Raw genomic sequence first — 15,045 nt, 5'->3', positions numbered from 1 at the left:
GTACTTATCCCATTTTTGTTTAACCACATGAAGGGAATTCAAATACTTTCATTCAAGGCATTGCACATTTTATCAAAAATACCTATGCCTACTACTGAATAATCAGTTGTAGACATAGGAACATTAGGAATCATGTTTCTTTCTCATAAAGGTTCTGTTTAACTCATTTATATACAAGCTTTTGGCAATGAATTTGGACAATGTGCAGTTGAACTAAAAGAGATTAATCTCAAAAAGTGGTCAGGGTTGGCAGATTTTTGACACGTGTCAGTTTTCGACAGTTTCAAAAACCTCAAATACTGGTTTTCAATATAAAAATTCTCATTGGAGAAATACACACGTTAATTGCATATAATGTTTAAAGTGACTGTGTTATGCAAAGAATAAATATTTAATATGATTGTAAAATTATTTTCTACTCTCTACAGAATTATTTTTGACAACATACTGTATATGTTCTTTTTCTTATAAAATATACAATTTGAATAAATTTATTTATTATTTTATTTATTTATTCAATATTGTTTGGCCAAGGTCAATACAAGAGGATGCGGAAATTATGTATGGTGAAAATGACGGTTGATGATACATGAAAATTCAGAAATCATAGTACAATCTACAATATTTCATGGTAGGTTGTTCAAGAATTTCTAACGAATTGGTACATGTCGAGATGTGCAGCGAGACTTTTCAATGGGGAGATCGGCTTGCATTTGCCCCTCGAAGTTGGGAACCACAGAAATCTGTTATAGTAATAGGTTACAAAATATTTTAACATATTGCCTCATCATCATCATTTGGCATCCCATAGGGGAAAAGCCTAGGCAAATTTTGCCCATTGCTCTAACACCAAGTGGTTCAACATGAGTTGTGGGTCATGTGAGAATGAAGAGAAACATTATTCTGTGGAAATACCCAGAGTTTGGTGGCTGCTCCGGGGACGAAAGTTATGGTATCTGTTACCACATTATATTGAATCTCTGTATATGGGAGATTATGGAAAACCGCAACTGGTAAAGCCATGTCAGAAAATTTGAGGCTGCTCCTGTCTGCAGTGCCCTTTTAGAAAAGGAGCAGAGAAGGTCTCAGAGATATGGCTGAGAACTCAACATGAAGTTATTAAATAGTAATGCATGAAAGTTCAAGTTAAAGCAGAATTGAAACTCATCATGAATATAGGTGTTTAGTGTAATTGAGAAAATTTACCAGGTTGTAAATGCTGGGAGCATTAACAACTTCACTTAGTGTCACCTGATGATCACCGAAGTAGTTCCTTCTCGGGATAGAGAAGGCGGGACATTGTCCCACATAGTGGAGTGGAGTTTCGTCTTTTTCTCCACACGCAGAACAAATAGGTGAATCTGCATAGCCACAGTTGTGTAGGTGTTTCGCTAGGTTAGCATGACCAGTGATGATCTGTATAACCTGTCGAATTTGTTTCCTGTTCAATGAGATAAGTTTTTTGGCAATATTCGGATGGGTTCCCAAGGCCAGCTTGGCCTGTCTGCAGTCCTGACTTGAGTTCCATTGCTGCATGTGTTTGTCTTTTATCCATTGTTTGACATGTCCTTTGATGGTTGACATCGAAACAGGATAGAAAGGTTCAGGTCCAGATAGCTTCATGCTCACATATTGCCTCATACTTATTATAGATAATTTTCTAGTTAGTATATCCAAGTCCAAAAAATCGAATGCTCTTCTTAAATCTAGAAAGACTTATATAGAATATTTATTGTTGTTAAATCCTTTATTTAAGTAATCATTTATTTCAACTATTGCCATTTCTGTATTTTAATTTTTTTTTTGAAAACCATACTGGTTAGGAGCAAAAAAATTCTGATGGTTTAGATAGCCGATTAACAGAGTTAATTATGCACTTTTCTACACCTTTTAAAAAAAACTGGAAGAATCGAAATGGGTCTGCAGTTTGAGATAAAATTACATTATCCGTTTTAAAGATGGGATGAACTATGGAATATTTTAACTCAGGATAGAAAATTCCCTACAACATTGATGATTCAATATTTTTTATTATGTGAAGATATTTGGAAATTATTTTAAGCATTTTGGGCATTATCTTGTAGCGACCTCTACTTGAACTTTCACCGATTGCGGAAAAATTATGACGTCGCACTTCGCAATTTTCTGATGCGAATAGTTTGTTACCTAGCAACGCAAGTTGCGATAAAAAATCGAATGCTTTTCTTCACAGTCGGCAAGCAACCATTGTCAAGTGATGTCTTTCATTTTTATGTGTCCGTACCAAATTAAACATGTATTATAAAAAACCTTCTGATTGTTATTATATTTAATAATGGAGCTCAACAACCGGTCCTACAGATAGGCGCCTACACACCGGTGCCCTGCATCGGTCCCTAAACCGGGTGCCTAAACTGGCGACGCCGGACGTGATTTCGAACAGCGTCATGATTTCGAACAGCAAGCTTCTCAAGGTAAGCGAGTAATCGTTTCCTCCGTTCCAAATGGACAATCCGCCGAATGTCGATCGCGTCGCTATAAAGCCGCCTCCATTTTGGAGAAACAATCCAAACTTGTGGTTTATCCAACTAGAAGCACAATTCTCGATCGCAGCGATAACTGCCGATGCTACGAAGTTCAACCATACTATCGCTGGTATCGATGCCGATATTTTATCGACGGTCCAAGATTTAGTTCTAGAACCTCCCCAGCAGAATAAATACGACGCGCTGAAGACACGATTGATTCAGGTTTACGCGGAGAGCGAATCATCGAAATTCCGTACGCTACTGCAAGGTTTAGAACTGGGAGATCAAAAACCATCGCATCTGCTTGCCCGAATGCGTGAGCTTGCCGGACATAACTTTAGTGATGACTTGCTGAAATCGTTGTGGTTAGCGCGACTCCCCGCTAACGTCCAAGCTATACTAGCTGCTTCGAGCGAAGGGCTTCCACAACTCGCTTCGATGGCAGATAAAATCGCTGAGTTGGCCATTCCAAATATCTGTTCAGCATCCGGTCGACCTGAGAACGCAATCAGCCAATCACTGGAGCAACAAGTCGCAGCTCTGACCAAAGAGTTGAGTGAGCTGAAAGCCGCTATTCACACTTCACAGCGACAGCCTAGACCTCGATTCCGTCATCGAGAACGGTATTCTCGCTCGCGATCCCACAGCCGAGCCCAATACAAACAAGCTGAAAATGGCTTCTGCTTCTATCACACCAGTTTCGGAGCTCAGGCTAAGAAATGTCAACAGCCCTGCTCCTTCAAAACCTCACCGGGAAACTAATAAGGCAGTCGTCCACCGGCCAAGACCACGGCTGCCAATTCGTCGACAGAGTCATACTGGCCGATCCTTCCACCAACTGGACTTTTTTGATCGACACGGGCGCTGATGTGTCAGTCGTCCCGCGAACTGTCGTCAATACCCACAAGAAACCAGAGAAGTTGATTCTTACAGCCGCCAATGGTTCCTATATCTCAACTTACGGTACCAAACTTCTAACATTGAATTTGAACCTCCGAAGGACATTTGCTTGGCCGTTCATCATAGCCGACGTAACCCGACCAATTATTGGTGTAGATTTTCTATCGCATTTCAACCTGTTAGTCGATAGCAAACATCATCGCCTCATCGATGGAACGACCTTGCTATCTGCCACTTGTTCCATTGCAAGAAATATCGCAGCTCCATCTTTTTGCTTGAACGGTATCGATCTATTATCATCGCCATATCGGGATATAGTCAAAGAGTTTCCTGATATTCTCCGTCCACACATCCAAAATAAGAAAATTAAAGAGCACAATATCAAGCACTTCATTGAGACTACAGGTCCACCAGTTTTTGCCCGACCTCGACGGCTTTCCACGGAAAAGTTGAAAGTTGCGCGAAAAGAGTTCGAGTTCATGATGCAACAAGGACTTTGTCAGCCTTCGAAGAGCAGTTGGTCTAGTCCACTCCATCTAGTGCCAAAGAAATCTGGCGACTGGAGACCGTGTGGAGACTATAGAGCACTAAACAAAATCACAGTTCCTGATCGTTACCCGATTCCTTTCCTCACAGATTGCTCGCACATTCTCCACGGAACGACAATATATTCCTCAATCGACCTGATTAGAGCGTATCAACAAATTCCAGTGCACGAGCCGGATATTCCAAAAACAGCAATTACTACACCGTTTGGACTCTTCGAATTTCCGTATATGACCTTTGGATTACGCAATGCAGCGCAGACCTTCCAGAGATTCATGAATACGATCCTACAAGGATTGGAATTCGTATTCTGTTATTTAGACGATATCCTGGTAGCTTCTCCAGACGAGCAAACTCATCTCCAACACTTACGTGAAGTATTCAGTCGACTTGACGAATACGGGCTGTGCATAAATGTGCCAAAATGCATATTTGGCGTCCCGACCATCAAATTCTTGGGATATGAAATTAGCAAGAATGGACTCAAACCGTTATCCGCCAAAGTAGATGTCATCAAGAACTTTATGCAACCCACTTCTGCCACTTCCTTGCGCCGATTTCTGGGCATGTTGAATTTTTACCACCGGTTCATACCTAAGTGTGCGGACCTGCAGCGACCACTCACCGCTATGTTAGCAGGTCATGCGAAAAACAGCCGGAAACCACTCAATTGGACTCAACAAGCTTCACAAGCCTTCACCGATGTCAAGGAAGCGCTATGCAACGCCACCTTGCTCGTTCATCCAAAGCCAAACGCGCACATTTCTCTCGTAGCAGATGCATCGGACAATGCCATCGGTGCAGTGTTACAGCAAGAGCATGACGGTGTGATCCAACCCCTCAGTTTTTTCTCTCGCACACTCTCCCAGTCTCAAGTAAAATACAGTGCGTATGACAGAGAACTTCTAGCTATTTATAGCGCAGTTAAACATTTCAAATGCCAGCTAGAAGGACGTCATTTTACCATTTATAGTGACCATCGTCCATTGATGTATGCTTTCAAACAAGACCCGAACAAAGCTTCGCCTCGACAACTACGGCAATTAAATTATATCGCAGAATTTACTACTGATATCAGGTATATTCCCGGACCAAACAATGTAGTTGCTGACACTTTGTCACGCATCGCAACTATTGCTTCTCCATCACCAATCGACTACGATGCGATTGCCGACTCTCAATGTGACGATGAATTATGTGAACTCCAACAAAGCTCATCATTGAAAATCGTCAAACTGCGTTTGCCGGACAGTAATATAACGAAGCACTTGTTTTGTGACATTTCTACGGGACACATCCGTCCTTATATTCCAGAATCACACAGAAGACAAGCTTTTGAATCACTCCATACGCTTTCTCATTCAGGTATCAAAGCTACTACCAAGTTGGTTTCTCAACGCTTCATCTGGCGCAACATCAAAAAAGATTGTCAGGCGTGGACTAGAGCATGCATTGCATGCCAACGTTCTAAAGTTCACCGACACACTCGTTCCGCTCTGGCCGAATTCAAAGTACCAAACAATAGATTTCAACACATCAATCTCGACATAGTTGGCCCATTGCCATTATGCCAAGGCTCACGGTACCTCCTAACGATAATAGACAGATATTCCAGATGGATCGAAGCCACACCTATGCCAGACCAAACTGCCGAAACAGTCGCCAAAGCCCTAATTGCGACCTGGTTTGCCAGATTTGGCATACCACAGAAGATTACCACAGACCAAGGAAGACAGTTTGAGAGTCATCTTTTCCAAACCTTAAGCAGATACCTCGGATTCCAACATCACAAGACGAACGCATATCATCCTCAGGCGAATGGACTCATCGAGAGACAACACCGATCTCTGAAAGCTGCCCTAAGATGCCGAATCCAATCCCATGCAGCTTGGATTGACGCTCTTCCATTAGCACTACTAGGCCTGAGATCAGCAGTGAAAGAAGATTTAGGATGCTCCTCCGCCGAAATCCTCTACGGATCACCATTGCAACTGCCTGGCGAGTACTTCTCCGCAATACCAGACGTCAAACAATCCGATTTCGTCCATCAACTTCAAAAACTAATGCGTTCAATGAAACCCATACCTACAACAACTCACGGATCTACGCCAACATATGTTCCTACATGTCTACAATCCGCATCTCATGTCTTCCTGCGTAACGATGCACCACACTCTGCCTTGCAACCAACGTATCAAGGCCCATTTCTGGTCAAAGATCGACGAGATAAATTCTTCGACATCGACTTCAACGGGACATCCAGGAGAATCTCCATCGATCGGTTGATCCCAGCTTTCTTAAGTGACCAGCATACCCAAGTGCCTTCGACGTCACCCGTCCATCCAAGTACAGTACCAGCAACTGTGACTCGTTCCGGTCGTCATGTCCACTTCCCCGACAGATACTCGACCACGACATTTCGTTGACACTAGGGGGGGGGGGGAGTGTGTAGCGACCTCTACTTGAACTTTCACCGATTGCGGAAAAATTATGACGTCGCACTTCGCAATTTTCTGATGCGAATAGTTTGTTACCTAGCAACGCAAGTTGCGATAAAAAATCGAATGCTTTTCTTCACAGTCGGCAAGCAACCATTGTCAAGTGATGTCTTTCATTTTTATGTGTCCGTACCAAATTAAACATGTATTATAAAAAACCTTCTGATTGTTACTATATTTAATAATGGAGCTCAACAACCGGTCCTACAGATAGGCGCCTACACACCGGTGCCCTGCATCGGTCCCTAAACTGGGTGCCTAAAATCTTATCATACCCAGTAACCTTATTTTCTTTCAGCTTAGACCTAATCACTTGTAAATTGCTGTCATTGAGCTCCTCCAAATTTTTTTCAACTGCTTATATATGTGCATTGATATAAATATCCTGCTGCACTCTTTTTACAATATATGTATCTGGAATGCATTGCTAGGGAACCATGGTAACCAAAGTAAACATTCCAAAAGTGATTGTTGAGGCCCGGAAACCATTGTTGCCCGATAGTTTTTTTGCCTATTTCGGGCATATGCCCTGCTCTGATGAACTTTTAAAGTAGCCTATCGTTCAAGTCGAGTCCCATTTGGTATACATGCAAAATTTGGTGACGATCAATCTAAAATTGTAGATTTGTATAGAGAACATGCAGACCATCACAAAATCAATTTTATATATATATAGATTGTTTAATTATTGTAATAAATCAATGTTTAAAAATAAAACATTGTAATATGCAAAAAGGTAAGTTATATCATTATATTATATACCTATTATGTTTAAAACATTATCAAAAAGCATTCATTTAGGTTTTTGATGATTTTTGACAGTTTTGACGGTTTAAACCAGTTTTTGATGCTTGTCATATCAAAAACCCAACCCTGATTATTGTGAACACATAGGAAATGAAAGGAAATAAGATGAGAGGAATAGGTTTTGCTTTGTTTCTACCTCTTCTTCCAAAACCACCCTTTCCCCATTTATGCAATACTATTTTTTTTACTCTTCAGATCATGACAAGAGAGGAAAAAAGTATTTGCTCAGGTAAAGAAAATTTTTTTTTTTACATGGTAACCAATGAAGAATCTCGATTGGCATTATTGGCATTTCATATAAAATAGTTAAATGAAGTGTAATGGTTTACATACTATTTTACAGGAAATGCCAATGAAATTCTAATTGCACATGAAAATTAAAAGGATAGCAAAATCAAAAGTACTGGATAACTGACGATTTCTGCTACAGTGAAAATCCCAAGTGGCTGTTGAAACCATAGCATCATAATTATTTGATCACTGAATAGAAAGATAAATTAAGCAATTTATCAAATAGAATAAAAATTACAGATTGTAATTAGTTTATATTAAAAATGCCTCCTTTTATAATTAGTTTGTATTAAATATCTCACTTTATAATTAGTTCGTATTAAATGCCTTTTTTTATTCCATGCATATAATTTGTTCTATATTCAAAACAAAGCAATCTTTGATGGTAAATGAAATCAGACTTTCACCTTCTGTGGAGCAATCAGCATTTTTCTATTTTCTCCACCAAACTTTCCAAGAATCCTAAATGCAGATTGTGCAATTTTCTCATCTGGATTTCTAACTAAATTCCAAAGAGACTGCATCAATTGATCCATATATGATGAAAGGTGTTCAGACAGATATTGGGGATGTAACTTATTTACACTCGCTTCCAGCGTTTCTAAACACTATAAGGTAAAATAATAATTAAAATAATGAATTAAAATTGATGTGTTCAAAACATTAATATTTTTTACTTTAAAAAATGACAAAAAAAATTTTAACAAGACAAAATGAAAAAAATAGATGGGTATGAGATCAATTTCATTTACCTGTTTGATCATAGATGGTGTGCTGTTCAAAGCAGAGATCACAGGATCCATAAACATATTCAGATACGGTAGAATACAATAAAGCCTCACCGGTATGGTGCAGCAAAGTTCAATGAACAACTTTCTCATACGTAGCGTGTGCGGACCATTCTGGTGTCTTCTGACAGCTGCAAGAAATAAAAAATAAAAACGATTAAAAACCCACACTCTCTCTATTCTGAAGATTAAAAAAAAAATAATGAGTAAAAATAGGAGAAGATAGACATGCTATACCTACACATGGTGAATTATATTTCCACCTCAATCTTTTGGTCACGATGCTTACCTGTGTCAAATGAATATTCCCATTCTCTGATTATGCTACTCATGCTTACCTTGCCATTTTAAAACCCCTCTACCATGAGCATTGAGCATATCTCTAGGCACTCTAATCTAGCACCAGAATAACTATTGCAGGGATGGGATTGCTGTTGACTCTTTTCGGAGCAGTTTTGGAGCAGTAAATTTAGTGTTTCGGAGCAGCAATCTGTGAATTCGGAGCAGTGCACAGAATCATTATTACTAAAGCCCGGATTATATGCAAATGCATATGTACATATGCATATAATGGCTTTCTTTTAGCATTGATGCATATAAATGCATAAAATCAAAGAATTTTCAGCATATGAGCGTATTTTTGAAGGTTTCTTTGAGCAAACTCAATTTTTTTTATAATTTTTCAAATAAATATTATTCATAATATTTTCGTAACATCAGTTTTTCCCCCGCAGGTGAAATTTAGTGAATACATATTTATAAAGTATTTTACGAATATTAACCATTTTATTGTAAGGCTATCTCTAGAGATATGTCAAAATATTAACGTTTTTTTGGAAATAATGTCAAAATTCATTTGTTACTGCTATTTTCGTTATTGAGCAGCTACAACAAAGTGAAAATTAAAAAATGCCTGAATAAAAAAATATGTAGAAGTTATTTGCATATGTGGTATATATATATATATATATTTATGAGGGGATATTTTTTTGTAAATGAAAAATACATATTCACTAAGAAATAGAAATTATGCATTTTATAAACACATTTGTTTTTTATTGCGTGGTGATTTTTTTAATTTATATTTTCTCCCTTTTTATACATATTTCGGAATTTTAAACTTTTCACGATTTCAGGGATGGGATTGCTGTTGACTCTTTTCGGAGCAGTTTTAGAGCAGTAAATTTAGTGTTTCGGAGCAGCAATCTGTGAATTTGGAGCAGTGCACAGAATCATTATTACCTTTGTGAAAAATGAAAATTTTTTGAACCGAGATAATCAGATTATTAAATTTTGAACATTTTAACCAGTTACAGAGTTCTGGCGTCCAAAATTAGTTTTATATGTTTGATAAAACTTGCATCCACTTGTAGGGATGTAAAAATTAGTCATAATTCAAGTTGGGCGTAAGAAAAAGTAAAAGTTTATAAATCAAACAAATAAGCATACATTAAAATAAAACCTCATGACATTTTGTTAACTCTGTTTCTGTTGACTCATGACTGTTTTCCTCCAATTTCTCAAGAACACTACACATTTTTTCTTTCGGTGTTTTCAGACGAACTTGCCCACTTTCGATGTCTAAAAAGTTTTTCCTCTTTATCCCTAATTCTATCATTTTCTCTGCAGTGTTCATAGTTTTTGATAACTGAATTTCCACACCTCCCTTTCCTCTGCTTTTAATCTTTGATTCTCATCTGGTCGTGGAACTTTCTTATCAAACGTTTTTTGGTGCTGAAGTCTGTCTTGGTACATCTGATGCAAGCTGCAAACAGCTTTCAGAAGATTGGCATCGCCATAAATATTTTTAGCATTTTGTGAATGCTGTATAAAAGATTTTATTCACCTAATGCCATTGATACTTTCAATCGAAAGATTTGATTTATGTTGCAGGAAATGTTTGTTTACACTAAAGCCTCTCTCGCAGTCTGCATTTTCCTGTGGGCAAGACATAATAAGGCTTTGATGAACACAGGCAAAATTTTGAACTTTGCACTTCCATCCAAGTTTTTCAGATCAAATATAGATCCCCAATACTTATCTAACCTTTGATAACTCACCTGTATATCTTCCCACTGCAGAGAAATCCATTCATCCAAGAGAACAGGGGTATCTGAAGTACAAACTTGCGGTAGCTTTGAAACAATGTACTTAATACATAATAATGAAGAGTTTTTCAGTTGGAAAAGGGAATGCAAACACTTCATTTTTTCCAGCATAGTGTTCTCAAAAGATAAAACTTTGAGCAAGTGCTTGATGATCTAGCACCAGTGCAAGTGATCTAGCACCTCATAGAAATGTTTTCTTGAGAACATCCCCCAGCTCAGCAAGACTGGATTCTTTTTCAGCACCAACAACCAAATTTGTCCTTTAGCTCTCACTGCTTTCTACAGCTACATTCTGGAGCTCAGCAATTCTAACATTCTGATATGCTCAGATTTCAGGAAAAGCGCCATAATTTTTCTAAAAAGAGCTCCTAGCTCGTCATACAAAATGTGTATGAAGGGCTCCTCTTTTTGAAATAATGTCTCAGAAAGCCATTGAAATGTTCCGATGTTTCTTTCAGAAACAAAGCTTTCACCGAAACACTTTTATCTGAAAGGACTTCCTGGATTTGATTATGTTGAGATGAGTCTCACCTGGACTCCAGTCCTTACTTATGAATCAATGTTGAATTATCTTTCATAAATTCTGGAATTATTTCCTTTATTAATTATTTCTTTCATTAATTCTGGAATTATTTCCTTTATTAATTATTTCTTTCATTAATTCTGGAATTATTTCCTTTATTAATTATTTCTTTCATTAATTCTGGAATTATTTCCTTTATTAATTATTTCTTTTATTAATGTTGTAATTATCACTTTCATTTACTTTGGAACTGAAATTATCTATTTCATTAATTCTAGACTTTTTCTTTCATTAATTTTTGGAATTTTATTAATGCTGTAGAAGTATCTTCCATTAATATTGAAATCATCTATTTCATTAATACTTAAATTATCTCTCATTAATACTGAAAATATCTCTTTCATTAACTTTGGAATTATCTCATCTATGCTGAAATAATTTCTTTGTTTTAAACTCTGATTTATGCCATAAGAAAATAACGGGATTGTGCGTGTTTTCGCCAAGTCATGTGATCTTCCGACGAATGATGCTGCGGACGACGTTCTCAGCATTGCCAAAGCGAAGACAGCTGACGTCATGCTCTCTCCAGCTCGATGGTGCAAACATAGTGCGTCCGTATTTCAGATTCCGAAAACCCGCGTTGTCTCCGATTGGTTAAAAGCCCGAACTTTTTTTAGCTTGAAATTCGGTTTTTTAATCAATCGGAGACGACGCGGGTTTTCGGAATCTGAAATACAGACGCACTACGTTCACAGCCAAATGCAGGAAACCTTGGCAGAACCGGTATCTTGATGAGAATTCTACAAAAAGAAACGGAACATGCACAATTTCTATAAGTTACAGTAGAAACGTCGAGGTTGACGTCGCAGCATGACTCAAATGACGTCATCGAAAGCAAAAGTTTGAAGAGGGAAATTTCAGAGAACCCCAATTGGCGCAGAAGCAGCGAATTTGCTCGGAAAATCAACGTTATGGCGCAGTATGTAGCAGGAAATTGCTAATGGCGCAACTTGGCGCAGCAATCCCATTCCTGCTATTGGTGCTGTCATTAGACTGCTATATAGATTTCTGATGCATTTTGAAAAAAAAAAATTATGTACTATTAAATAAATGTCCTGAAAGGGATTAACAGGTAAATTTTGAAATAGTGGCCTTGATGCAAGTTGAAAAGCAACAGCCAAGTTTTAAAAAGTATAAATTATGAAGAGTATTTAAAAAAAAGGATTGGACAAACTTGTAGATAGTTTTTAGTAATGAAAAGTTCAATATTTTTTAAAGCAGGGAATACTGCTTTACCACACACCAACTCTAGTCATATATCCCCATATGGCAATTTTCGACTAGTGGAGTTGGGTGGGAAATGAAGGCACCATCTATCGGTAGTCACACCAGGCTTGATAGGTAAAAAACTTTTCTGATGTTCTTTTGGTTGGATTCAAACCCATGGACCATGACGGCAACCTTCATAGTAGAAGATGAGCATCTAACCACTGCACCACTCGGGTGCTTGAAGCAGGGACTGAAGATGTACGGAAAATGACTCATTTATATTAGTGAGATGAGTTCTTGATGTGCATGCCCACTATCATCTTTGTTTTATTTTCGACTAGGTATCCCATGACAAAAAATTGTCTTTTGTTTATGTTTTATCTGTTAAAATAGTGAGGAAAAAGGAGTATAACTTTATCAGAGCAGAAAGAAATGAAAATAATTACCATGTAATAAATCAGGTAAAACAGGAAGAAGCTGCTGGTAGAGAACATTATGAGTACCATCATCAATGGAACGAAATAAAATCATCAGAAGCTGAAAGTGGTGATATGGTTCTTTGGCAGTTGAAGTATATTTTAGGCAGCCATTCACAATGTCTTGGATGTGACCCTGTTTGGGGGGGGGGGGGAACTTTACAAATTTGAATTTGACATAGTCTTTAGCTTTTGCATGAAAATTATATGCAGCTTGTGAAAAGCTGTAGCATCTCCACAAAAAATAAGTAAATAAAAAATTGTAAGTAATTTTTCATCAATATTAATATATCTCTGCAACATACATATCCATAACTATAGCATAACTATAGTACTATAACACTCTATTTCATTCATGTGAACTGCATGGACAAAAGAGTTCACAGACAGAATAATAATTTCAACAGATTAAAAAACTCCACCAGAATAATAAAATCTGAGATCAAGGATAGAGACAACCCAAGTTGAAATCTGAATTCTGAACAGAAAAGAAAAATTTTCATTTGTCTGCTTTAGCATTTTAGGGGTATGCCAGTTTTTATAAAACTGTTCCTTATTTTCATAAAAATATTCCTTAATTAAGTAAAAAGTAATTTTGTGGAAAAAACCAGTCAAGGTAATTTTAAAAATGAAATGTGTCAAATTTCCTATTTCATTAATGTGAACTTATCAATTTATTCCATTGTAAATGAAGTAAGCCAAGTTCTGTAAAGGCAGAGGTGGCAGACTCAATTGGACAGCTTTTACATAAAAGGAACCAAGTGCCATTTTTAAGAAAGTATGGTAGTGGAGGAGGAGAAAAAATTCTTTATTGTAGTATGCCTTTCATGCTGGTTCATTTTCCACAAAATGTTGACTCTTTAACAAAGGAACAAAGAAGCTTTCATTCCGAGAGCACCTTGAAATCAAGCTATGCTGACATCACAAGGTATGCTCTCGGGAAGGGAGCTAACGATAGCAGTTCAATGAAGGGAGGGAGAAAATTAGTGACCTTGAACTGGTAAAGTTCCTCCTTAAACAAAAGAGAAACAACAACAGCAGAAAAGCACAAGACAAGAGGCCGGAATTTGTTTTTGGTAGAAAAAGTGACACACACACCTGGGCCTGAAAATACGTAATAAATAGAGCCTGTATTATATGCATATTTTGGCTTATTCCAGCATTAATGCATAAAATCAAAGAATTTTCAGAATAAGTGCATATTGGTGAAGGTTTATTGAAGCTCAATTACACACACTTTTTCTTAGTTTTTCAAATGAATATTGCTCATAATATTTTCATAACATCGGGTTTTTTTCCCGCAAGTAGGATTTTTTTTCTTCAAATATCAACTGTTTCAGCGTTAGCGTCAAAAATGTTCAATTCTTTTAGAAATAGTTTCGAAATTCTTTTTACTGTTCTTTTCGTTACTGAATAGCCACGACTAACTAGAAATTGAAAATGCTCAAATAAAAATATTTAGAAGTTATTTGCATATGCAGTATATGCATATGTGAGGAGGTAAATGAATATGCACTAACAAATAGAAAATATGCATTTTAAAAACATATCTGGTTTTTTTTGCATAGTGATTTTTTTTACCCATATATTATCTCATTTTTGGTACATGTTTTTAAATTTTTAACTTTTTTCAGGATTTTTCAAATACAAACATAAAGGACACAACAGGCAAATTGCCTAAACGAGGTGGCAGAAAAATGATATCTGTATCATCTGTATCATATAATGATATAAAATATGATATCTGTAAAGATAGTATATATTTTGGCATTTTTACATGCATATTTGCATAGTGACCAGTTTCTAAAAAGGTGACTTTAAGTGGAAAAAACGACCGGTGCAGAGCCCTGTATAAATCTTGAGACCATACACACTTACTTCTGAAATTATTTTAATTCTGCATAAGTTTAGTGATGCATTTTATAAGTAAAAAACAAAATAAACAAAGGAAAACAATGATGGCATTTTTTTAGTTTTTATTGGTTTGATAATAACAAAACAAAATAATAACAATTTTATTGGTTTGATATAACAAACTTCCCATTTCTTAGATATTGAAAGAAAAACACCTTTCGACATAATTTGAATGGAGCAAATCAAGGGAGATGATAGTATACGAAATGTAATAACCAGCGAGTAAAAACATGTACTGTTGAAAAACTTTTGGAAACATTGAAAAAACTTGTGTAATATGCTAATTTTTTTTACACTTCTACTATCAATAAATCTGTTTCGTTGAATACGTTCGTTGTTTTGGTTCCTACACACATTCAGGTGTACCACAATTTATTCTCCATGTCATTTACTCTTGCTATAAACCAGCGGTTCTCAA

General features: G+C 36.9%; 1 protein-coding gene across 2 annotated transcripts in view; it reads right to left on the bottom strand.

Moving 5' to 3' along the window:
• Positions 1–15,045, bottom strand: part of LOC149070940 (transformation/transcription domain-associated protein-like) — a 271,954-nt gene that overhangs the window by 196,088 nt on the left and 60,821 nt on the right. For both annotated transcript variants that reach the window (XM_089248856.1, XM_089248857.1), the window contains 3 exons: positions 12,684–12,849; positions 8,302–8,468; positions 7,957–8,157 (listed from right to left, as the gene is read on the bottom strand). In XM_089248856.1, coding sequence (XP_089104982.1) covers positions 7,957–8,157; positions 8,302–8,468; positions 12,684–12,849 — 534 coding nt within the window. The remainder of the gene's footprint in view (positions 1–7,956; positions 8,158–8,301; positions 8,469–12,683; positions 12,850–15,045) is intronic.

The sequence above is a fragment of the Pholcus phalangioides genome, unplaced genomic scaffold (genome assembly GCF_987345545.1).
Source record: "Pholcus phalangioides strain wild (caught in Gottingen) unplaced genomic scaffold, Ppha-v1.0 ptg000020l_1, whole genome shotgun sequence".
Lineage (NCBI taxonomy): Eukaryota > Metazoa > Arthropoda > Arachnida > Araneae > Pholcidae > Pholcus > Pholcus phalangioides.
The sequence above is the reverse complement of the archived record's forward strand: the minus strand, read 5'-3'. Positions and strand labels throughout refer to the sequence as shown.